The sequence below is a fragment of the Littorina saxatilis genome, linkage group LG1, assembly GCF_037325665.1.
Source record: "Littorina saxatilis isolate snail1 linkage group LG1, US_GU_Lsax_2.0, whole genome shotgun sequence".
Classification (NCBI taxonomy): domain Eukaryota; kingdom Metazoa; phylum Mollusca; class Gastropoda; order Littorinimorpha; family Littorinidae; genus Littorina; species Littorina saxatilis.
Window position 1 is genome coordinate 60,904,838 of NC_090245.1, and position 25,278 is coordinate 60,930,115.

Genomic DNA, 25,278 nt, shown 5'->3' on the forward strand with positions numbered 1-25,278 from the left:
TGTAAAAAAAAAAAAGTTTTTATAAAACGATCTAAATTTACGTTCATTTTATTCTTTATCATTTTCTAATTCCAAAAACATATAAATATGTTTGGATTAAAAACAAGCTCTGAAAATTAAAAATATAAAAATTATGATTAAAATTAAATTTGCGAAATCGTTTCAAAAACTATTTCATCTTATTCCTTGTTGGTTCCTGATTCCAAAAACATATAGATATGATATGTTTGGATTAAAAACACGCTCAGAAAGTTAAAACGAAGAGAGGTACAGTAAAGCGTGCTATTAAGCACAGCGCAACCGCTGCCGCGCCAAACAGGCTCGTCACTTTCACTGCCTTTTGCACTAGCGTCGGACTACGTTCAGTTTCATTCTGTGAGTTCCACAGCTTGACTAAATGTAGTAATTTCGCCTTGCGCGACTTGTTTTCTTTTCTTTTTAATTGGTTGTGTTTTTGTTGTGTGGCGGTATTGCTTTCATTATTGTCATCGTCGTCTTCATTGAAGCATTGTTGTTTTCTTGTTGTCGTTGTCGGTAGTGTCGACGCCGTTGTATATTGAAGTTCCCGCCATCGTTAACGCTCTTTTCGATATCTGTATGTCGTTTTAGAGTGCGGTCTTAATTTTACATTCGTCCTAATAGCTAGTCTCTGTAGCAATCGCTATTCAATGTGTAATCTACGATGAAGTATTTCTTTACAAGCCGTGTCCATTTTTGACATGTAAATCAATAACTAACACACCTTCTGTCTGTTTCAGTCGGTGTACGGAATCCACACGTGGACACCTCGACGATCCTCTTTTGACTGCATGCCCGAGACAGCTGGTGTCAACCCTGCCCCAGTACAGAACTGGACCTCTTTGCTGACTCCTCCAGTTACTGCAACACAACATATGTTCTGTGATGTTGAGAAGGGATACAAGCAATCTGTAGATCTCTTCTTCAAAGATGGTTGCTTCTTCTGTTCCAATACTATTAATGGAATATTGTTTTTTGCTAAATAATATCAAGGACTGTTGTGTCATCAGTCTCTGACATGGTTGTACTGAACTCTTCTGAAAACTGAAACCCGTTCCCGGAAATTGGATTCTGTCTCGGTGTTTAAAGCATTGCAGCCTTGTTATTAGCAGCAAATCTGAACTCTTCTCAGCTTGCCGTGAGTGCAGGAGGAATGTGGATGTAAACAGCAGCAGTAACAACGGACGGCACGTGCTGGCACTCAGGGAGAACAAAAGACAGGTGCTGCTTGCACAGGTCTATCTTCTCAAGCCTTTTACCTATAGCAACCGTGATTGACAGGCGTGTCTGTTCCCCCGCGGAGGGGGAGTTTTCCTGCAGAACAGATTACCTGGTGTAGGGGAAACAGTTTGGGTATCAACGTTATTAGCTGCCCACGACTACTGAAAGTGAGTGACGACTGCGCAGTTTGCTGTGAAAATACATTGTAGCAAGCACTCTTGGGCGGCGATTTGTTTTTGGAGCAGACTAGTACATCGTTTCTAATAAACAGTGTGTGATATTGTCGTACAATACGGATATACTGCTTTGGGATGATGTTCCGACCTGCGACTTAAATCACAATTGATTCAAATATTCATAGGATTTCAAGCTCTTTGTAGAAAAGCTGTCACACGGTGCAATCACCATTATGACTGATAACCGATCAGTTGTATCTCAGTAATTGCCGCGGGAAAATTGTCGTTCCGTTTTTTGCCTGACACAAACCATCTTGAGATATGATCGAACACTTTAGCACAGGGCGCCGTTTCATTGTTGAATGAACAGAAATGATGGCAATAAAGTGACAGTGTGTACTTTGAGAAGGAATACTCCAACAGACCGTGTGCATATGAGAAATAACGTACTGTCAGCAAGATTAGCCCAGCTGTCAGTCTAAAACTCGGTACCTAGTAAAATTTGAAAGAAAAGGCAACCGATGGACCGACCTCCTGCCTCAGATACTTTTTGCTGAAAGGCCATCTGCTGACCAGGATGTGATACCATTGATTTTTTCTCCGTTTGTGAAATTGATTGTTGTGTGAGAGATGATTTAGACAGACAACCCATTCTCTGGTGAGAACAGTGCAACGGGATTTATCTTTTGGAACCTAAATGAACGTGGTTTTTCTTCGATCTGGTGTGGCCAAGTTTGATTAACAAGGTTTTCGTGTCAAGACAAAGGAGAAAGTCGCTGATTTTGTTGTGTTAAAGAAAAAAACCAGTGACTAAATCGCTTTTTAACAGTGCAAATATATGAATTTCAAAGAGGAAAGTGTACATGCAAAATTGAAATAATTATGGGGAGGACCTACTTTGTTCTTGGAACGCCCACACAGATGTGCTCGACTACTGGCGATGAAATTTGCATCTAAATGCACAGAGGTTCGCTATACAAACCGGATGGTAAAAAATATTCCTTTCATCTCCTGGTGTCGCAATGTTGAAGCGTCTCCCTCGTTGAAGAACTGTGGCAGGGGCGATAATGAGAGTTGTATCCCTTGGGTACACCTTACGACACCTGCGCCGTGAGCTCTTCATCTACTGTCACGTGATTATTGTTGCCATGGTTGCAGGTAGGTTCAAGAATACTCTCTGTTTTTAATGTATTGGGTAGCTATCCTTGTTTGTCTGTTTGTCTGTCTGATGCGAATTGACATTCTGTCTTGTTTGCAATCGATGGAAGGGAGTGCTCGTGGCTGTGCTGGTATTAAGGCTGCAAGTCTGAGATAGCTATGAGAAAATTCTAAGTACACCCCCCGCCCCCACCCCTTGCTAATTAACTGATCCGCCCCGGTTATTTTATATAATGCAAGGTGTGGTAATCGAATCATTGACGTCATGACGTTAAGCGTATGAGGAATTATTGTTATGCTCGGTGCCATGTTATATGAAATGCATTTTACTTGTCAATCAATAAAAGAGGAAGATAACAATGAAAATATACTCACTTGAAAGGTTCTTAGACTTTGTTATTTTTTTTCTTGAACGTTTCGTGCTGTCTCAGTGTCTTCCTTTTTACTGATTTTCTTCTTTCTCTTTTTGTTATCACCCCTTTTATGTTTTTAGTTTGTTGCTTTTTGCTGATGAAGACATAACGTCGAAACTGATCCGTATTTTTATTTTTATTTTTTATTGTCCATGTTTTAGGTGAGTACATTTGTATTGTTATTCTTATTCTTGTTCTTCTCACCTGCAGTCTCTTGTTCCTAATTCAATAAAAAGAATATTCTCTTGGTCTCCAAGCAAGTATGTCTTGCCTTTCCCTTACGTGACTAAACAGACATCATTCTGTGGACTTATATGTAGAAATGCTGAGCATCCTACTCAATTTGTGTCTCCACAGTATGTTCAGCACACAATTATCGGTCATTTACCACAGGTTTCAAAACTGCAAGCTAACATGCACCAAGATAATAGACGGAAGAAGCGTACTCGGTAATCGCGCCATGCAGCCAGTTTAACGAACCGATGTCAAAACACTGGCCTTCAAAAAAAAAAGAAAGAAAGAAAGAACGAAATATATAGAAGGAAAGAAAAGAAAGAACGTAGGCCCTAAGTAAAAAAGAAAGAGAACAAAAGCAAGAAAAAAAGAAACAGTGACACTTTCAAACCCCCCTTTTTAGACACCCCACCCCACCCCCAATTTAAGACCTCTCCCCTTTAAGGCTTGCTTTTGTAGACTTTCTGTTCATACCTTCTGTAAACATAACCCCATTTTAAGACTCCCTCCTTTTTAATACCTGAACTTCTCAGATTTTTGGTCTTAAAAGGGGGGTTGAATGTACTAAATGTTGTTAACTAATGTTGCTTCTGGCCTCGGGTCCAGTGATTCATGTTGCTTCAGTGATTGGCGAACGAATTCCGCAGTGATCAATTTCAAATCAGTGCCTCGTGAGCTTTGGTCAGTGTTGCAATTGATCACCAAAAATGCTTTCGATTAAAAAATGAATAGAGTAAAATAAAACAAAAGAAAGGAGAGTAAAGAAATGAAACAAAGTTTACAAAATAAAAAATAAAACAATACCGCGCTGATAGGGCTCGAACCTACGATCTCACGACTCTTACAGCAGTTCGCTATCCACTGCGCAAGGAAGACTTCCTTGCAATAAGTGAAAAACTAAACTTGTTCAGTAGGAATGTTCAGAGGCAAAGGCACCCGATATTGAACTAGGTACATTACAGAAGAGGAATTTTTTTTTCTTTTTTCTTTCTAGAGAATTTTTGGCAGCAAGATATCGCAACAAAGCAGACACATGTTTGGTTGTCTGTATAGAACCTTTTCTTGAACATATAATATGGGGGGTAAAGACACTGATGATTTTTATTTCTTCAAACCGGTGTCTTGTGCCTTTGCTGGTCCTAAGGGTCTGTAAGTGTTCGTTTGCTTCAGTGAATGATTTAGGTCAGTCCGTCACTCGGTTTGCAATTTGATATGCACGAGAAAAACGTAGTGTGACTGTCCTTTTTTTTCATTTAATCAAGTTTTGACTAAATTGTTTAACATAGACGGGGAATCGAGACGAGGGTCGTGGTGTATGTGTGTGTGTATGTATGTGCATGTGTGTATGTGTGTGTGTATGTGTGTGCATGTGTGTGTGTAGAGCGATTCAGAGTAAACTACTGGACCGATCTTCATGAAATTTCACATGAGAGTTCCTGGGTATGATATTCCCGGACGCTTTTTTCATATTTTCGATAAATGTCTTTGATGACGTCATATCCGGCTTTTTGTGAAAGTTGAGGCCGCACTGTCACGCCCTCATTTTTTAATCAAATTGATTGCAATTTTGGTCAAGCAATCTTCGATGAAGTCCGGACTATGGGATTGAATTTTAGCTCCGCAGCATAAAAAATAGTTAATTATTTTGCTCTTTAAAGTTGTCATTAAAATCGAATTTTCACTAACAGATTCAACAATAATTGCATCGTATTCCGCAATTTCTCCTGATTTCAAAAACATATACATATGTCATGTTTACTATAAAAAATGTGGTCTCGGCGATGACTGTTTTTTTGTTTTAATCTGTTACTTTGATGCCGACAGCTTGACTAATTGTTTTTATATCGCTTCACGTGACTTGTTTTCTTGTTTTCTTTTTTTGACTAACCCGTCTGGTAGACACTCGGTTTGATATGTTTTAATGCGAGGACGTGTGCTGATTTAGCAGTTTTGACAAACATTGCTGTTTTTTTCGCTGTTTGTGTAGGTACCCTTAAAGGTGAATGATCTTACAAGTTCCTATTATCCTTCATTGGCTTTGTCGACGCCCAATTTTAACCGCTTGCTTCCCTTTAAACTGGCCATAGAGCGTCGTCCGGAACTAAATCTTCAAAATCTCCAAAACCGTTTTGAATTCTGGGTAGGGAACTAGAATTAGAAATGACGTCAGCGTCTCTCGGCGATTGGTCAATGAATTTCGGAGCGAATGTCAACATAATGTCGGTCACATTGAAATTAATGCTGCTTGAGTTTGCTCTGTTTCCAAATTATACGAAGTGAAGGTTTGCAAAGGGTCAGTTATCAACTTAACTTACCTCGAACAGTACGGTGAGATCTCTCTCTCTCTCTCTATTTGATTTTTGATTCTCTCGATTTGATTTGATTTGATCTCTCTCTCTCTCTATTTGATTTTTTATTCTCTCGATTTGATTTGATTTGATCTCTCTCTCTCTCTTTCTCTCTATTTGATTTTTGATTCTCTCGATTTGATTTGATTTGATCTCTCTCTCTCTCTCGCTCTCTCTCTCTCTCTCTCTCTCTCTCTCTCTCTCTCTCTCTCTCTCTCTCTCTCTCTCTCTCTCTCTCTCTCTCTCTCTCTCTCTCTCTCTCCTGTGTCTGTCCCAAACCAAACTAATCGTCAGAGAGAATGCTGGACCCTCCAAAGAACAAAAGACGGCAACCACAGAGCTCTTAAAACTCCATTATCAGGACGCCGAGACAAGCGCTGATTCAACACCCAGCTCTGTCGTTATGGACGCATTTGTTAATTGCGTGAGAAGAGCACGTAACGTTCGACACTATTTTTGTTCTTGTGTGGTGGCTCTGAGATTCGAGTGGGTAATAGTAGTAACAATAGTTTTTAGAAGGAAATACTCGACTATGATAACCAAAACGTCTCTCCGGGACGCCCCCCCCCCCCCCCCCCCCCCCCCCCCACACACACACACCCGAACAAGATCTTTAACTTTTGAAGGGAGATCAATGCTGAATTGCCTCCTACAGTATTTATACTCATATTTTGCGAAATTCCATTGGCAGTATTCCAGTGATAAAAAATGGGAGGATGCCACTTTCATAAACAACATAAAGGGCTCAGTGAGCTTTCTGTCTCATTCCTGTAAGTTTCCATTCTACACAATAGTTGTTGCGTCTGAAACACAGATGCCACGATTAGGAGATTCTCATCCACGCGGGTGTCAAGAGTGATATCCCCTCTGTGTATAGATGAACGTTAGGGGAAGGTTGCCGAATATGGATCGGTTCCTAATATGGACCACCTCCTGTTCTGACAAACTAACGGTGCTAGAGCACCCAAAACAATTCCATTCGCAGTTTTTACACTCTCTGGATAACTTGCAAATGTCAAATCAGTTACAGACACCTCTACCGACTGGGCAAACTCCCCCCCCTCCCCCCAATTGGTTGGGGTCAAGAAGTTCCATGGAGGGCGGGGGGTATGGAGTAACACATAGTGTTTTGCTCAGAACATTCCCACCCAAGCAAAGCCGCGCTAGAGGTACGCATTACCGTGAAGCTGGCAGTCAGTGCTACCAAATGTCGTCTGTGTCTACCACTCGGTGGTGACTTAATGTGGGTCTACAGGGGCGGACGAGGGGGGGGGGGTTCTGGGGTTTCCGGAAACCCCCCCCCCCCCAGCCAAATTTGTTTTAAATTTTTTATAGTGCATTTCTTTATTTTACATTGAGTTTCAATTTTTGGGGTATTAATCAGTGACAAAATCTGCTGCCTGAAACTGGTAATGATCATCCTCATAATGCACCAGATTGCACCATTTTGCATCCTTTTTTTCAAAATTTTCCGGGGGGGCATGCCCCCGGACCCCCCTAGCAAGCTAGGCGCTTCGCGCCGTCGACTCGGCGCTTCGCGCCTTCACACCCATATCTTCACAATATACTTTTGGAACCCCCCCCCATAAAATGAACTGATCCGCCCCTGGTCTATGTAAGCAGATGCCAGCGCAAGCAATCTGATGCAGAGTCAGGAGGCGGTTTGGTACAAGGGGACCTTAGAGGCCACAGCCTCGGCCGTCTAAGGGATCTGTGTGTCTGGAGACACATTTGGTTTCTGAGGTTCAAGCGGAGCTGTTGCCTCTGCTCCCAAGTTCCCGTGTCTGGAGGCGTTTTTGGTGTGGAAGCAATCCTGTAGGTTGGGGCCTCTGCCTTTCAGGATGCCAGGACTACAAAATGTGTGTCTTGGGACACATTTAGCTTAAAGTGTACCTAAACAAGCAAAAAGGAAAAAAATCGTTCAGCAACCTTTACACTTTGATATGAAAAAGGGCCTCAAATACTGTCGAACTGCGGAAACAAATATTTCTTTCTCTCACTCTGACACTGTTTAACGGACATGTGAAGTGCGCGCCAGGAACGACAATCTTCTTAGTTTACCTGATTAATGCCCTTAATTTTTGGTTCTGGTACTTTCAGTTCCGGCTGTTGTCATCAATCTACCAAAATAAAAGATCAAACGGAGTTTTCGATTTTTATTTCATGGTTCAGAAAAATATTGCTTATTTTCTGAAGTCAATCGTTTTAGCGAATCTTTCTTTGATTCTTAAAAGTCATTTCAGATTTTTGAAAAATAGTTAACGGTTAGCAATTACCAATATATCGTAAACAAATATATCGATAGGTTTTGGTAAGAAGACGCAGGTGCGATGAATGTGGTACCAGTATTTTTGTGGTAAATAAGGATGCATTTCTTTGCTGTGAGCACATTTACAATGCACATTTAATCTGTTTAGCAACATAAACGAAAGCATGGTACAGTGCCGCTTGTTTGTGGTCTATCTTTTCGCGGCAGATGCGTAACAATTAGGGTCTCAGTTGGAAAAAGCTGCTCGGAACCAGAGCAGATTTGGCTTGGGTTCTTTGAGTGTGAATGATCGACGAGTGGCTTGACATTTTTAACGAATCATTACTGTAGCCTACTTGAAACCATCATATGTTTCTGAATTTGTCATCAGTTATGATTGAGCAGTCTCATAGGAATCGTCCATAAAATGTTAAACCGAAAAAGGGCAGACGATTCTGAATCACACAGGCTGCTGTACAAAATCAGATCTAAAACGATATTTTGAACTGCGACGTCTGCGTACATGCCCTGTAACGAAATACCTTGTCCTGGTCATGTGTATACACATCAGCTTCTATTGGGAAGATCAGTATTTTATATTAATCACAAATGCAAGATAAGAAATAGTTCTGAAGATCGCCTTTGATTTCAGTTTCAGCGGCAAACTAGCAGATCTGTCCAAACCGGCATCGTTTCATGATTGAAACTTGAATAATCCCAAATAGATCTGAGTGGGGGTAAGTTTTATAGTTTTTCAATTTTTTACGGCAGTTTTATTTACAGATAGTGTAGTGGATGTCTCTGGTGAAGACTACAGTTATATGAATTTTTTGTTGTAATATTAAAATGATTGTTCTTTATTTGTGACCCTCCACCACGGAATGAGTCGCATGTCACCTTTGCATGATTTTCATATTTTTACATTTTTCTAAAGAGTTTTTTATGCTCTATCCAGTGGTGAAAACCGTTTTAGAAAAGAGCAAAAACTGTTTGAGTTATAAGCCTGTAACTAAGGTGACCCTCACACTGTTACCAGACACTCCCCGGACTTTTATTAAGCCTAGCGCAGAACCGCGCGAGGTGACATGCGACTCATTTCGTGGTGGAGGGTCACATTTACACAATTGAATAATTTGTATTTATTTGTTTGCAGATGACGGCATACTGAGTGCTCCAAGAACATACGCCTGCTGGCATTTTATGTCTTTTCTGAAGACGTCGAGGCAAGCAGAAGTCATGGTCCTGGCCACACACACACAATGACATGAACAAGAAATGATATTTTTTCATGGGCATATCCAATATTAAAACTTTATTACCATGCAAACGCAACGATTAGAATTTAGAGAAGGTTATCGGTCACACACACACACACACACACACACACACACACACACACACACACACTGGGCGGATCCGGAGGGGGGTTCCGGGGTTTCCGGACCACTTAGGAGCCGGCCTTTGTATTCTAAGTGACGATTTTGGAAAGAAGTTGGCTAATTAGTTTGCTCAGGTTGCGCCAGATCGATCAATTGTCCTTGTTTTGATTCAAATTTTTCTTCTTAATATATTTACTTTTTTGGAAGGTGTATTAGGGGATCTTTCTTGGCTCAGATTGATCCATTTTCCTTGTTTTTATCAACATTTGTCGGACCCCCCCCCCCCCAAGGAGGTTGAACGCTTCGCGTCTTCAACTAAACGCTTCGCGTCGTCAAATTGTCCCTACAAGAAATTTGGAAACTCCCCCTTAAAAATTATGTGATCCGCCCCTGCACACACACAAACACACACAAATAGAGAAGTAATAAATGGATACAGTTTTTCTTTATTTAAATTACAATCAGATGTGGTCGTAGAACAGGCACAGTAAACAAAACCTAGCATGATATACCACTTGTGTGATGTTTCGGTCAATATCTTTATTTTCCTTTCAGAAATACATTGGCGTTTTGAATGTCAAGGGAAGTGATACAAATGCTGCAGCGGGCTATCAAGAAAGCGAACGCGAAGGCAAACAAGGTAAATACCTCCTTCTGACATTAGTTTACTTATTAAACAGGTACCACACATGTTCTAACAAGTTTGCTTTATTCTAAATCAAACGACTAGGATAGATGACAGACACAACGACAAACACATTCAATTCTATGTAAAACATACACAATGCGCACGTTAACAAGCTGGCCATAACAATGTGCCCATCGTGCATGAAGTGTGGCTTTGGTCGGATCAGTAGCCGTGCTTTGTCTGCGATGCTAAACATGAAATTTCAGTGTTAAAGCGACGATTTAGCAATGTTGTTGTTGCTGCTGCTGCTGTCTGTTCTTGTCACGACATCTCGCAATATTACAGTTTTTTCCCTCCTGATTCTGAGAAGAAGCTGTTTAATTGTGATATCACTTGGAGCATTCTCAAAGAAACTTGGCGTATGTTAAGAAAAATGAGTGTACTCCACACTTTGTCTTTTGTTGTTCGTTGTCGTTGCATGTCTACCGTTCCACAGCCACCTACTATAAGTGCAAGTGTTAAATGACGTATTTCCACAAAGGACTAGCAGAGAATCATGTGATGCCAATGACAGGTAAGGACATGTGGTAATTTATACTACGTTTTGGAACCAGGGAAAATGCAGCACAAATTATTTATCAACCAAATTGATTGACTTGTGCACCATGACCAGTAACCAGGTTAGGTACGTTAATATCGATAATCAATATCTCAGCACGTTACTGCCTTCTTCGGGATGGTAAGCTGAACATTATTGAACAAAATAATCGGTTTAGATTGTATACTTTGATTCCTGAACGAAGAAGCAGAGGTACTGCATACAACTAGGACTGTAAGATCAGTTTTTGCCTGAAACACACACACATACACAAAACAACCGGATTTTAACAAACTTATAAAATTAATGCAATGTCATTGTATGAAGCCAGAACAATCACTAACTTACATAGTTGATCACACAATTACCCATCACTGAACAATAAATCGAAGTCGGGTGCATTCAATGACTAAAGCAGTAAAGGCTTTGAAAAAACCCTAATCACAAAACATCCCCCCCCCCCAAAAAAAAAAACCCCACACAATTAAATAAATAAAATAAAACAGGTTGTGTATATAGCGCAGTAAACACCATGCAGGTACAAGCAAAGATTTGACAGTGATTATCCTTGTTTTATATAGCACACATTTTCTAGTTTTAATTTCTCTCTCTCTCTCTCTCTCTCTCTCTCTCTCTCTCTCTCTCTCTCTCTCTCTCTCTCTCTCTCTCTCTCTCTCTCTCTCTCTCTCTCTCTCTCTCTCTCTCTCTCTCTCTCTCTCTGGAAAGTAATTTATTGACCTGTGGGTTATTTGCGTTTGTATACACATTGGTGATTCGTAAACTATGTTGAAAGAGATTGTCAAACAATATTATATGGGACGTTATATTATATTATATTATATGTCTTAAAAAAAAATGTATATCAACAAAATCTGTCATTATTATCAGGCACACGGTTTTAACAAAGCTATGTCACGGAATGCAACATAAGTGGCTTAAAAAGTCGTGTTTTTGTGTGTGCAGGATATTCGCTAGGACAGGACCTCAAGCTGAACCAGCACAACAGCGATGTATTCTTCCATGGCTTCCACAAAAGTCTTCCACCTATTAATAGCGGGCATTGCATACAGATAGTCCAAAGAGGGTTAGGGTTACCTTAACCCTCCTTTTTAAAAATTATTTAGACCAATTATCCCTCTGTTCCCAAGTTAAACATGGAATAATTCTGGACAAATGCGAGGACGTTAGCTTTTTTTATTTATTTTTTTATCATTTTACTTATCATTAAAACTTGTTTAGATTTCGATTCGTAAACCATTTACAGTAATCCTTTGTTTTTTTAACTTTGTTCATCTTACCACAGTCACTTCGTTGTTTAGATTTATCATTAAATTTGTTACCATTATGCAGGAAAAAATGTAGAGTAAAACCAGGAGAGCTTTCGGTAGAAGATATTTCCTTTGTCAAAAGTTAATGCTTATTCTGATTGATGGGTGCTCCAAACTAAGTTATTTTGACTGCCTTATTCGAATTCATTTCCAAGACAGGGCTGAGAAGTGGAGAAGCTTAGGAGAGTATCGTAAAAATTGTCTGGGTGTTTAAGCAAAACTTTCGAATATGTCAGATTTTACTTTAGAGATTTTAAATACTGTTAACTGACAGAAATGCTATAACTTCTACACCAATTGACTGGATAACTTCATATTCAGCATACATAAACTTGATTTTATGCATGTGCAGTTCACAAAGTGGCAAATTTGTTGGTTAAATGATCTAACTTTTGCGTCACCAATGACACCAACGCTTTCGTGTCTGAGGATTGCCCTGAACCTAGCTGTAACTGCATGCTTTCTTCAGGTCATCGATAGCCTGGGGGTTGAAGGGGATGTTTTTACATACTCAGACATTCAAAATAATCAAAAAGGTAAAAGCCTGAAGGGTTTAAATTAGGTAAAAATGGCTACCGCTCAATGTCAAAACTTGTTCTGTTTAGTCGACCCCCCGAATTTGGAGAAAAAAATTAAAATTGCACAAAAGTCAGACCATTCAATTTACAAAATTTCCACTTACTGGAAAGGCAGAACATAAACTGAAGTTAATGAATACCATATATAAAATAATTTGTTCAACAGATGCAGAAGTAATTTGCATGGTTGTGGGTGTCATTTTTAGGGGGGTCAACCCTGTAGAAGAGACGATTATCAATCCGTAATATATTGTTTGTTATGCATACAAGATTAACATTGACAAATACTTCAAGACTCCTCATTGATCTTAAAAAATTTTGTGTTTTTGTTGTTACTGACTGATTCACTTTCTATTCACTTTACTCTACATAAGTCACGACAAGAAAAGCAAGGGAGGTAATTTCTTCGGAAGAGGTAATTATCTCCCCTCAGAACGATTGTCGTAGTTTGTTTGATTTTTTCCCTTCTAATAAGTATTATTTAAAATAAATGCCTTTACATCTTGATGTGAAAGGCGCAGTACCCCCCTACCCCCAAATGTTAAATTCTAGGTTGTGTCCATGTAAAATCCTGATCCTAGTTAAGATCCGAGTTGGTGAACCAACCTTTTTTCATGCAACTGTGCCTCTTTATGCCACTCAATTAGACATACTTAGCAATCCATAATTGCACGAAACTAAGTACAGGAAATACGTTGTTGTCGTGTTTTTAATATTACATAATGAAATAAAAAATGTTACAACTGGTTTCGTGTTGGGCTTTCTCTCTCTGTCTGAATCTAATAATTACTTCCTTCTGAGGCCTGAAATGTGTTGCAGGCATTGTTCAGCTTACATTTATTGTTACAATTTTTGTGGATATGTTATTAAGTGTGTCTGTGTTTCTATCATTCGTTATCAGTGTGGTTAAAAAAAAAAGCACACGTCAAAGTAATTTACCCTTCATCATTATCAAAACATGCAGATACAGGTAATAAATATTTGTGATACTTTAAACAAATACAATGTTTGTTTGTTGCGTCTTTTCTTTTTTTCAGAGCAAACACACATCGTATTTGTTCAAACGTGTATATTCTGCACTTTCTAATACCCTGCATGGATCTCCAAATCAAGAATAATGAAAAGTCGTCTAATAGCCCTGCAGCACTCACACGAACATGATAGAAGCTTGCATGCACCCATGCTCGCTGTCTTCGGCTAAAAGAGCTTACCGTTGGATCTTCGCTCAGACAAATGTAGCTGTCTTGTCCACTTGCTCCTGTCGCATAGATCTGCAATGTGCAACATCATCTTTGATTAATAAGTCTGAGCACAGAAAAACACACACGCGCGCACATTTGGGAGAGAATGCACGTCAGTCTATTCAATCAAACAGATTACCGTAGCCCAAATGTGCGGTGTTCTAGTCGACATGTGGTGCTTTGTAAACCTTGTGTGTGCGTGGATGTGGAGGTGGACTCTTGGACGTCTTTTTGTTATTGGAATTATGGTTTTTGTTAATTTGTATTGCTGTTGCTGTTGTTGTGTGAGTGAGTTGTGAGTTGGCAGACTTGACTTGACGGATGACTGTTTGCGTTAGTGAGACTGTGTTTAGTATGCATTCTTATTCTTTTGATTGGAAATGAGTATTGTTACAACATAATTTCCATATGGATTAATAAATTTGAGTTGAGTTGAGTTGAGTTGAGTATAAAAACATACCACAGACGTGGTGGTGGAAACTGGACATTCGCCGTATAACAAACTCAAGAGATTCATTTGTGTGTGTATGTTTAATCAAAAGTTCATCTTGGGCACATTCAGTCTGTATTGTAACAGGACCCATCCCGTAAAAACTTCGAACAGATCTATTAAATTCTGAAATCCTTGACAAGGTTTATTTCCAATCATCTGTATCTGACCGAAGTATAAAAAAAATCAGCCAGTACACGCATCTACCCCCTCATACGACAATAATTATACATATGTGGCGAAAAAGGAATCGAGAGGGGGGAAGGGGGGAACAAGGAATAAATTAGATCCAGAAATAATTCCACTTCATCATTCCAAACTTCAAGTGTGAAGTGATCGGATACTGTGGTAAAGATACGTGCTTAGTATCACAACTGAAATTACAAGCCCTAGGGTTTTAAATCAAGGAAACAATTAAAGTTAAGGAAAGATCAACAGAAATGTCGAGAACATGTAAAATATTGTACTTACAATCCGTTTCAGCATGCTCTTCGAATAATAATCTCCCAGTCAGCCTCGTGCTTACGATTTCGACAGGATGTTGCCTCTCACGCTGAGCCAGTACATTTGGAGTGAATTCAAAGGCCAGAGATGCAGTTCAAGCACATTAGTTAGATCCAATTCATTTAAACTCAGAGGCAAAAGAAACGCACATGCTGCAGTGAAGATGGGTTACCCATGAATTTTAATGTCGAATTAATTATGTCGGGTTACCAATAACAAGGAAACGAATTGACCGATACAAAAACCATACGGAAAAGTGTATTGGGATGAGAGCATGACGTGCCATGTTCCACTGAACACTGTTTGAAAGTCAATAGCGTGTTGCTCCTCCCTGGGCGTTGATGACTGTGGCGCACCTCCGGTACATGGAGAGGATGAGGTGATTAATTTGCTGCTGAGGGACCTGAGCCCACACCTGGGTCACGGCAGCACGCAGTTCTGTTGCTGTGCGGGGTCTTCGGGCAAGGGCATTAATCCTTCTTTGCATGATGTCCCAAAAGTGTTCGATTGGGTTGAGATCCGGAGATCGAGCAGGATGAGGCAGAATGTTCACGCTGTTGTGACGCAACCTGTCCTGTGTAGCACGTGCAGTATGGGGACGGGCATTGTCTTGCTGGAACAGGCAGTTCCGGTACCTCTGGAAAAATGGAACCACATAGGGACGCAGGACTTGATTGATGTAGCGGACTGCATTGACACCATTCCCACGACCTTGGCCGACGTTCTGAAAGACGACAGGTCCCACACGCTAATTGACACCAATGGCGCCCCATATCATGACGCTGGCACCTCCCCATCGATCATGCTGCAGGATGTTAATGTTAGCAAACCGCTGTCCAGGTCTTCGCCAGATCCGGACACGCCCATCGCCAGGTCGCTTCTCGTCCGAAAAAAGAACCCTCCGCCAGTCCCGATGGCGCCAGTGGGCATGCTGCTGGGCCCAGGCTAGACGATCCAGACGATGCTGAGCTGTCAAGACAGGACGTCGAGCAGGACGCCGATTTACCAGGTTCTGCCCACCAAGGCGTCGGCGTAGAGTTCTGGCACTGACGGGTTGTCCATGCACCCCAAATGTGTTACGGGCTGTGTTGGCGGCAGTTTCGAATGCATCTCGCTGGTGTTGATGGACAAGATGGCGATCTTGTCGGGCTGTTGTTACCCGGGGTCTGCCACGTCCTGGTAAGTCGCAGGTACTGTTAGTGGCATGAAAACGTTGCTGCACGCGATAAACCGTGGTGACATTTACTCCAAATGCCCTAGCAACTTGCTGAACTGATTGTCTGGCATCAAGTCTCCCGATCGCCTGTTGGCGCAGATCTGGTGATAGTCTCGGCATCGCGCCTGTGTTGCAGAAATGAATGTTGTAACAGTTTTGTGAGTACAGTACAGCTTGCCTGAACACTCTGAACACGAAAAGCTGCTTTTTCACATTGTGCATGTGCTGAAAGTGGTCCCCATGACGGTTTGGGATCCCCGTCAACAAGACCTCACGTGTGACCCAGATAACGGCAAACACGGTTCTGACAAAATAAGAACGCTAAAACAACACGTGCAGAACATGCTAGTATCATTATTTTCTTTTTATTTCAAGTCCATAAAGGTTTAATTAACGCATCCTTTATTTGCGTTTCTTTTGCCTCCTAGTTTTACATTGCTACCTTGCCCAATTTATGGCTATTTCTGTTGGTAACATCACACATGTGGCAAGCAGTGCTTGTTGCCGACTCTGCTGGGACAGGAAGCAGACGATTTTAGTTAGGAACCAAATTCTGATTGGTTAAAACATAAAACCGGAACTCAAAGTACCACTTGTTCTTGAAAGTACCAAATCAAGAAAAGATAATCAGGTAAATCTGAAATGGGTTCAACACTTTTAAAAAATCGTAGTAAATCAGAAAACACAGTAAACGTTGGAAAAATCGTCCAGTATCGCTTCTACAGGTCTATACTTGGACAAAACATAAAGCAATTCAGTAAAGCTGACATTTCAAAATGTCTGTTTAGTTACACTTTAAGATTCCAGAAGTGGATCTGTGCTGTGCTGGGTCTGCTGCAAGCACACTAGAACCAGCTCGCAACAGTTGAGGTGAACAGATTGGTGACCAAGACCATCATCGGTTTCTCTCCGAGTGATGGGTGTGGGCGGAGAAAGTCTCCCAGACTGAGAGCATTCTCCCTTCTGTAGCGGATGAGACTAGACATCTCTTCCTTGAGAGTGTCACAACCTTCAAACACGTGTGTGAGGTGTCCAGTCTTGCCACACTGACAGACTACCTTGTCCCAGTAGATGCGGCTGCTGACCGTGCGCAAGCGACGCAACAGGCTCATGGGTCTCGGGGGGAGTGGGAGGTGGTGCCCTTTCCTATTGTAGGGGAGGTGTATCCATCCTCTCTCTTCACATGTTTGTGACAGTGTCTGCTCTCTTTCCTCTCTTTTTAGCTTGGCTAGCAGCAGTTTGGCTTCCTGGCAGGAGAGCCGAATGTCTGTCACTGGCATGGTTGACATAGCCGCTGCTTTTGCTGCTCTGTCCGCCATTTCATTTCCCCGGATTCCTGTGTGGGATGGCAGCCACATGAGGGAAAAGTCTGTTCCTTTTGTCATAATTTGGTGGGCTAAGAAATGAATTTCAGTTTGCATCTCTCCTCTGTTCTTGGTGCCATATGCAAGTGCTTGCAACGAGGATTTTGAGTCCGTAAGGATGACCACCCCCAGAGGTGGGGTTGGCAGATCGTTTATCAGTGTGCAGGCCATGTAGATAGCAAATAACTCTGCAGAGAAGATGCTGATCCCCTTGTTTAGCTTGTATTTTCGTGTTATATCAAGTCCAGGAATCGACAAGGCACACCCAGCTTCTCCTGACTGCAGAATCGAACCATCTGTAGTTGGCTTTTAAATCGTTGATTGATCTTTTCTTTTGCAACTGTGGCTAGCAGCAATATGCAATGGGTCTTCTGCCTTTTTGAGGCCGTCTCCATAGTCCATGATCAGATTTGGGGCTTCAAGCAGCCATGGAGGGTAAGGAAGAGTACCACCTGTAACCAGCTTTTCCTTGGACAGGCCACTCTGTTCCCATATGCCCTTCACATGGTTGTATATTGGGAGCACTGTTTGGTATGTATGAGTCTTGGATTCAAGAGCTTTGTATTGCATGTGGTCGGTATCTCCCATGTCTGGGGTAAATACTTCCACTGCCGTGTTTGGGACACAGTGTATTCTGACAGCCAGTTGTGCACATCTGAGGTGGCATTCCTCTTTCAGTGGCAGCCATCCCACTTCCTGGTAAAGTAGAGTGGAGACTGCCGATCTGGGGACCCCCAGAGCCACTTTGAGAGCGGCTCTTTCTACTCTTTCAAGCTTTACCCACTGACTGTCAGGAGCTGCAAAGAAAGCCTCTTGGCCGTAGCTGAGGCGCGACCGAACTAGGGCACGGACAAGATGGATCAATGGTTTTCCGGCTGCCCACGACTCTCTGCTCAGAACCTTTATCAGATTTAGGGAGCGTTGAGCTTTTCTCCCAAGTGAGTCTATGTGTGGGCCCCAACTGAGAGAGCTTGTGAATGTCACTCCCAAGAACTTGGTTTGATCTGCTGGCACCAGCTGCACCCCATTTATGGTAATGGAACATGTCCTTTTGACAAGCTGCACTCCTGTGAAGGCCATGAACACGGTTTTTTCGGTAGATAGCTCAAAGCCATTCGTCTGCATGTAGTCAGCGATCTGGTCGACTTTTGCTTGGTACCGCCCCATTTTTGTTTTGATTGTTTTTTCTGACTTGCAGTTGACTGCTTCCCAGAGGGCCATGTCATCGGCAAACAGAGACAATGAGGCCTCCTTGAGGTTCAGGTTTGCTGCATCGTGGACCATGATGCTGAACAATATGGTGGCTATGATGCTTCCTTGAGGCACCCCCATATCTAGGACATGTGTTTGAGAGATGGACTGCCCCACTCTAACAGCCATGGACCTGTCTGTGAGGAATTCCTGGACAAATTCCAGCAGGCGCCCTGAGATCCCCATGTTGGACATTTTCTGAATTAGCTTTCCATGCCAGACCGTGTCGAATGCTCTTCTAATGTCGAAGAAGGTTGCCAGCACTGTTCTGCCTCGTGCTTTAGCCTTCTTGATGTGGGCTGTAAGTTTTTACCACATGCTCCATGCAGGCTCGACCCTTTCTGAAGCCTGCCTGGCAGAGGGGAAGAATGTTGTTCTTTTCAAGAAAGTGTTCTAGTCTGTTTTTTACAATTCTTTCGTATACCTTGCCAAGGTGAGGTGTGAGTGAAATTGGGCGGTAGCTTGTCGGCAGGTGCCGGGGTTTACCGTCTTTGGGAAGAGCAATTCTGGCTTTAAAACCGGTTGTTACTATCAGCGTGGGTTCAACCCCCAAGTTCGGCGCGGGATGTGTGTCCCAGAGTCAACTTTGTGCAGACTCTCCTCGGTGTCCGAACACCCCCGTGTGCACGCATGCGCACGATAAAGATCCCAGGGTCACAGCGAAAGCCTCAGGCCTTGGAAACACGAATACATGCATGCAAAAATATGAAGCCCGGGTGTCCGTTCGGCCAACAGCCAATAAAGTAACCATTTCAGCACTGACCCAAGACGACCCAACCCGGTCCCTAGCCCATTTCAGGTCTCCTTTAGCAGCCGGCAGCCAGCTGTCTACATCCCCCCCCCCCCCCCCGAATTTTTATTTTTTATTTTTCATACAAAGCCGGGTTTTCCCGTGTAACATGCCCCTAATGGCTTTGCCGTGAGGGCGTAAAACTTACATTTTCTCAGTTACAGACACACAAACCACAAAACCGTTAGGCTTTTTCTCTTTTTACATTTAGTCAAGTTTTGTGTGTGTGTGTGTGTGTGTGTGTGTGTGTGTGTGTGTGTGTGTGTGTGTGTGTGTGTGTGTGTGTGTGTGTGTGTGTGTGATGTGTGTAAAGCGATTCCGAGAAAACTACTGGACTGATCTTCATGAAACTTGACATCCCTCGGTATGATATCCCCAGACGTTATTTTAATTTGTTGGATAGATGTCTTTGATGACGTCAAATCCGGCTTTTTGTGAAAGTTGAGGCGGCATTGTCACACCCTTATTTGTCAACCAAATTGATTGACATTTTGAAAGCAATCGTCGACGGAGTCCTGACTATGGGATTGCATTTCAGCTCAAAAACTTAACAATTACTTAATTCGTTTGCTCATTAAAGTTGTCATTAAAATCGAAATTTTAGAAGCAGATTAAAAAATGATTGCATTGTATCAGGTTAACTCTACAAATGTGCTCAGAATGAAAGAAAATAGGTTCAGCATGCTTCGCGGAGACGAGCGTGACGCGTCTCGGTCTTCGGGTACAGTTAGTCGAGACTATCTAAATGCAGTCTCGGCGATGACTTGTTTGTCGTGTTGATCTTTTAGTTTGATACCGACTGACTAAATGATTTTATATCGTTTCACGCGACTTGTTTACACTTTTGGCAGCGTTCACTCTAAATTTGACGCTTAAAACGGACTAGTTTCTGTCTAACAGCCAAAGCTGTTATCACACACAAACTGCTATATATGACAGCTGAGACTATGTATTTGTATTTGTTACATTTTAACAGTGTTGACCAGTTTCTACTGCAATCAACAAATCAATAGCAACATCTCAAAGTATGCGTATGTCCTCTGATATGGACCACCTTCAACAATTAGAAGAAAATCAAATCTAAAGGCTGGTTTCATTTATTCAGTAAGAAGTTACTAAAAATAACCTATGACTAGCCCTCGAGCTTTCAAACAAATATAACAAATAGTCTTCTTTTCGTGGAAGTTGATATTTTCATTTTATGTTCTCTCTGTTTTTGATAACTTTCTTTAGGTTCCTGTTGTGCTTCAAATAACGTTCTCGTCAAACGGAAACAGATAAATCTAAAGCATATTTGAATTAGTCTGACTTGCACACTAAGTTGTATTATGTTATTGTAAAGTATAGGGGGCTTTTTACAGTGATTCGTGAATGCCTCTTAACTGCCTAGGCTCCTAATATGGACCAGTAATGATTTATGCTGTATTTATTTTTTGCTGAATGTCTGTCAAAACTAATCGGCTCTAATTTGGCCTAACGGTTAACTAAAGAGATAAGGAATATCCAACACAAAACGAAACTTCTTTGCCCGAAAAAAGCTACTAACAAAAAGTGGTTCATAGTAGGCAACCTTCCGCTAAATTAATTTCCAGGACGCCATGCTGTCTCCACAGCTGTTCACGGCAACAACAAAAAGAACATTTTGACGCGATACGCGTCAAATAAACATGAGGTGATTTTTATTTGATCCATTTATTGTATTATTCTCTCAGTAGTTAAATCTCGTAATGCTTGTAGAAAGTAAATGCCACAAAGCATATTCTGCATCATTACCGTTAAAACATTCTGTGCACATGTTTACTTAGCTGAAAACAAAATACATCAACCGGAAATTCAGCAAAGTCTGATTGCACTCGAGGGAAAAATACGCGTATCTCAACCTTCTGCCACCCCGATTGGCTCTGTTTGACGGTGTGTGTGTGTGTGTGTGTGTGTGTGTGTGTGTGTGTGTGTGTGTGTGTGTGTGTGTGTGTGTGTGTGTGTGTGTGTGTGTGTGTGTGTGTGTTCATGATTGTGTTTCATTTTGTTGGTTTGTGTGGGCTTTTTTCTTGTTTTGTTTTTTCTTCTTTCATTTTTTCTGCGTGTGGTGGGCAATTTTATTCCGACTTGCCTGGCATTTCTCGCTATGCGGCCAGTCACATATGTTCGCCGTGTAATATTTTTCATGTACGCATGCGACAGTCGCCCGATTTGTTAGCTGGGGTAAGGGAGGGAAAGAAATGCAAAAACACAAGCAAACTCAATCAGACATCGCGCGTGTTTTTGTCTCTAAAGCTTCCTGCATGTCCGCTGCTTTGCTAGTTTTTTGGGCGTCTGCAGAGATATTGCCGCATGTACCGCGGGCTATTCGTGCGGAAGTTTGTCGAGACAGATGAGAGGGAAGGACGTAAAACAGTGAAATTACATCATTAGTTCCTGGTTTTTCTTGCAGACGAGAAGAGAATGTTTGCAGTGAGTAGCGACGGCTTCCCTGCTGGGTAACGATGCTTTGACTGTAGGATGTGTGTCTGCGGGGCATAAGTAAATTGATATATCTCTCACTTCGGTACTGGACCAAAGGCAGGCAGAATTTGATGTCGGCTTTTCCAATGCTGGGCTCATTTCCCTCAGTCCGGCGATGAAGTATCAGCTTGTCGGTCTTGGTGTATTATATAGACCGTGTCGACAGATTGTAAAAGTTTCAATATAAGGTCGTATAATTCTAAAATATAATGAAAGCCGTTGCTTATTCCCTGAAGTAATTTTGAATCACGAATTGACATCATATCTCTGTGGCTGAACCATCTACTATTATGACGAGATTAGCATGAAACGAAATGCACAGAGAAGGAATGATTTCCGATTGGAACTAACTCTTTTCATAGTACAGTCGAACCTGCCTTGGCGACCACCTCTCAATAATGACCATCTGACCATAACGACTACGGCGACTAATGTATGTTATTTTATTCAACTTCCCATAGCGACCACCTGTCTATAACGACCACTTTCGGTCAGTCCCTTGAGTGGTCGTTATAGACAGGTTCGACTGTGTTTTCATCTGTGTTTGTGGCTGTATCTGTGTGCCTCTTCGCCATATGCAAGGAAAATGGTTTGAAGCGGATTCATTCGCAGAAGGACAAAAAACAGTCTTCCGAGTGGATTCAGCTCGTATATTATCAGACATGCAACGCGGAAGCGCGTATATCGAGTTATCTTTTTTTGAGTAACCTTATACACAAAGAAGGCAAAGGACAAGGGCTCTGCAATTTTGAAAAGATGCATGAGGCTCGAATGTTGTTTATTAAGTGAGGTAAGGACGAATCAAAGCAGAAAAAGGAATGCATAAGTAAAGGTAAACATAACACGTAGGGGGTATTTGGGGAGGGGGGATGTAGACAAGGAGAAAGTAGCGACTCTCTACATACGTTTTTAAAAAGGTCAATTTACTTCATATTGGGCAGAATGGCAAGTTGGTGACTGTAAACAATGGTGCATAATGCTCTCTGGACCTGTTTGCCATTTGGGGGAAACGAAGGAGAAAAGAAACGAACAAGAGAAAGCGGGAGGAGGGTTAGCTTGGGTGTTGGAGATGTTCGGATTTAAAGACATATATACCACCATAAGTACACATTGCGACGACAACATCATGATGGTGAAAAACAACAGACGGAAACTGGGAGAAAAAAAAGACGCCTTGAAAAAATACCATTTAGGAAAAGTGTGTTCTTCTACCCCTCACCCAGAGTCTCTCGGCAGAGTCTTTCACGCATCAGCGCACAATATGACATTCGCATGAATAGGACTTTCTTGGCTCTTCCCAGGAAATACGACACCATGAAATAAAAAATAAGGCCCAGATTTAGGAGAGAAATAGTTGCTTCCCTTAAACTTTCGCTTTCATGCATCAACCTCACAAGGATCGTGTTGTGAGGAAATGAAGCAGAAAGGCAAGTTGGTGACTGCAAAAAAAATGCATAACACCCCCCTTGCCCCGTTGCCCTCGGGACCTGTTTGCCATTTCGGTGAGACTAAAGAAATGCAGAGAGAGAGAACTAGGGTTTGGAATGGGATACATGGGGGAGGGGAGACAAGGATACATGAAAGTAGTGACTCAGTCTAACAGTTGCCGAAGGACATGCCTTACGCTCTGTGTTTCAGTTCTTCTCCAGTGAAGAGCTTGGCGCAAAGGAAGACAATCGGCAAATCGAATCTTGTGGGTACCTCATGCAATGCTCATATGCTTCTTGAGTGGCTTTTTAGGGGTGTAGTCGAAACGAATGTCACTATGGAAGATGTGGGGATTGTATTTAATGCTGGAAATTAACAAGAAGATAATTGAGTTGCAGTTCTATGCATCTTCTGTTGGATGTGTTAATATCAGTTGAAAAGTTATGGTCGAAACTTTGTTTTGAAATGCTTTTGACTATAGTCTTCTCAAGTAGAGACTAATTATTAAATGTAACACTTTGGCAGGCGTTTTCAGCTCTCTGATATGTTAATACATCAAGATCAGAAAGCTGACAACTCACATCAATATCAGAGAGCTCAAAACTCCTGCCCAGGTTTTAAATTTAGTCACCTTACATAACTGCTTTGGGAAGCATCCCTATCAGTATGAAATTGAACTGACCTCAAATTGTTCAAGAAAATACAACTTGGAGATCGTTTGGTTGTCATTTAAAGCTGAGATAGATATATGGTTTATGCGTCTTAAATGTATAACTCTTTCGAAAGCGTACCTTCAACTAATTTATATAACTAAAGTAAGTTCAAACTCTACCCAGACAGAGACTGTAATTCCTCAAAGAGGCCGACACAGTCCTATCTATACCGTTAGAATACGAGGCACTCCAACGTCAGGAGCCGTTATATCCAAAAAACAAAGAGCCCGGCGCGTCATGCACCTAAAAGTCCAGTTGCACCCTGATTTATTCGTCTAGATCTCCAGCCAGGGGTTTTCAGTGACAAGCAATTTCAACAATGGGACTTTATGGCGCAAAAAGGCGGAGCACTCTGGCAAGAAATAAATGTGTCCCCGAGGACCAACTGAAAGAGATATGGTGAGCAGATTCAGGCTGCTCACACGGGGACTCTGGAATAGAGGGATGGGTGCGTTTGAGAATGATATTTCTACTGTAGCAGAACATTATTTGCGAGTGTTCGGCGCCCTCGGCTTGTTTTGCTGTATGTCGAAATGAGTCTAGTTTCAGGGCAGATGTGGGTCCAGCTAATAGAATTAGAGTGATGCAGTGGTTGGGAATGAGAAGTGGGGCGAGGTGGAGAACATACTTAGGCAGATATATCTTCTGATTCCGACGCGGGAGGGTTAGCCCTAACCCTAACATATACATGCGATATGTTTAGTAAAATTGGTATTGCTTTATGATTTGGATACGCAGTTCCCAAGTCCATACTCCTGCACTCATACGTAATACATTAAAGCCAACACACAAGCAAACAAGCAAACAAAAAGAAACTAGGTTTATGATGCAGCTTATACTGTCTACATACTTTCTACGGAGAAGCAGTGTCCCTGGCAGGAACCCCTTGACCAGCGGCGAGCATCTGCGCAACCAGAGCCGTCCGAGGACGCAGTACACAGGACACAGTGTAGGCCATAAGTTAAACTATATCTGGGGGTGAACACGTCGATATTTTAGGACCAAATGTAGGACAACAAACATCACGAGTATCATTCTCTTTTGGGGAGGTAACACGTCGATAGTCCAGGACCCAGTGTTGGGCACCACATATAATAAATCGTCACGCTCATAAGATAATTGCCTATGTCATTTTTTGATGTTTTGAGAAAAACTCAAAAAACTTTCTTTGGTTTCTGAACAATCTGCCTATCTCATTTTAGTCAAAAGTTGCAAACTGCCTATCTCGACCGGTGACAGCTGGATAAACGTGAGATAAAGAGCTGACAGCAACATTTTCAATCAGCAAAACTATATAACAACCCCAAAAGAGCTTTTGCATATTTTCACATTCTCAAAACAAGTCTTCCTGTATCATAAAGAAAAAGTGCCTAACTCATGAAACGAGATCGGCAGTTTTGATTACGTTACCGTGGCAATGGTTTCCGATGGTCTGAGAGTTTGTACTCTCTT

At 41.8% G+C, this 25,278-nt stretch overlaps 1 protein-coding gene and 1 long non-coding RNA gene across 2 annotated transcripts in view; both read left to right on the forward strand.

Annotated features, from left to right (window-relative positions):
• Nucleotides 1–757: 757 nt before the first annotated feature.
• LOC138975780 (lachesin-like) overlaps nucleotides 758–25,278 on the forward strand; it is a 271,419-nt gene continuing 246,898 nt past the window's right edge. The window contains exon 1 of the mRNA XM_070348534.1: nucleotides 758–2,573. Coding sequence (XP_070204635.1) covers nucleotides 2,483–2,573 — 91 coding nt within the window. The 5' untranslated portion in view covers nucleotides 758–2,482. The remainder of the gene's footprint in view (nucleotides 2,574–25,278) is intronic.
• On the forward strand, nucleotides 9,551–13,074 carry LOC138958292 (uncharacterized). The gene is made up of 2 exons (XR_011453364.1): nucleotides 9,551–9,835; nucleotides 11,385–13,074. It is a non-coding gene; the product is annotated as an uncharacterized lncRNA (long non-coding RNA).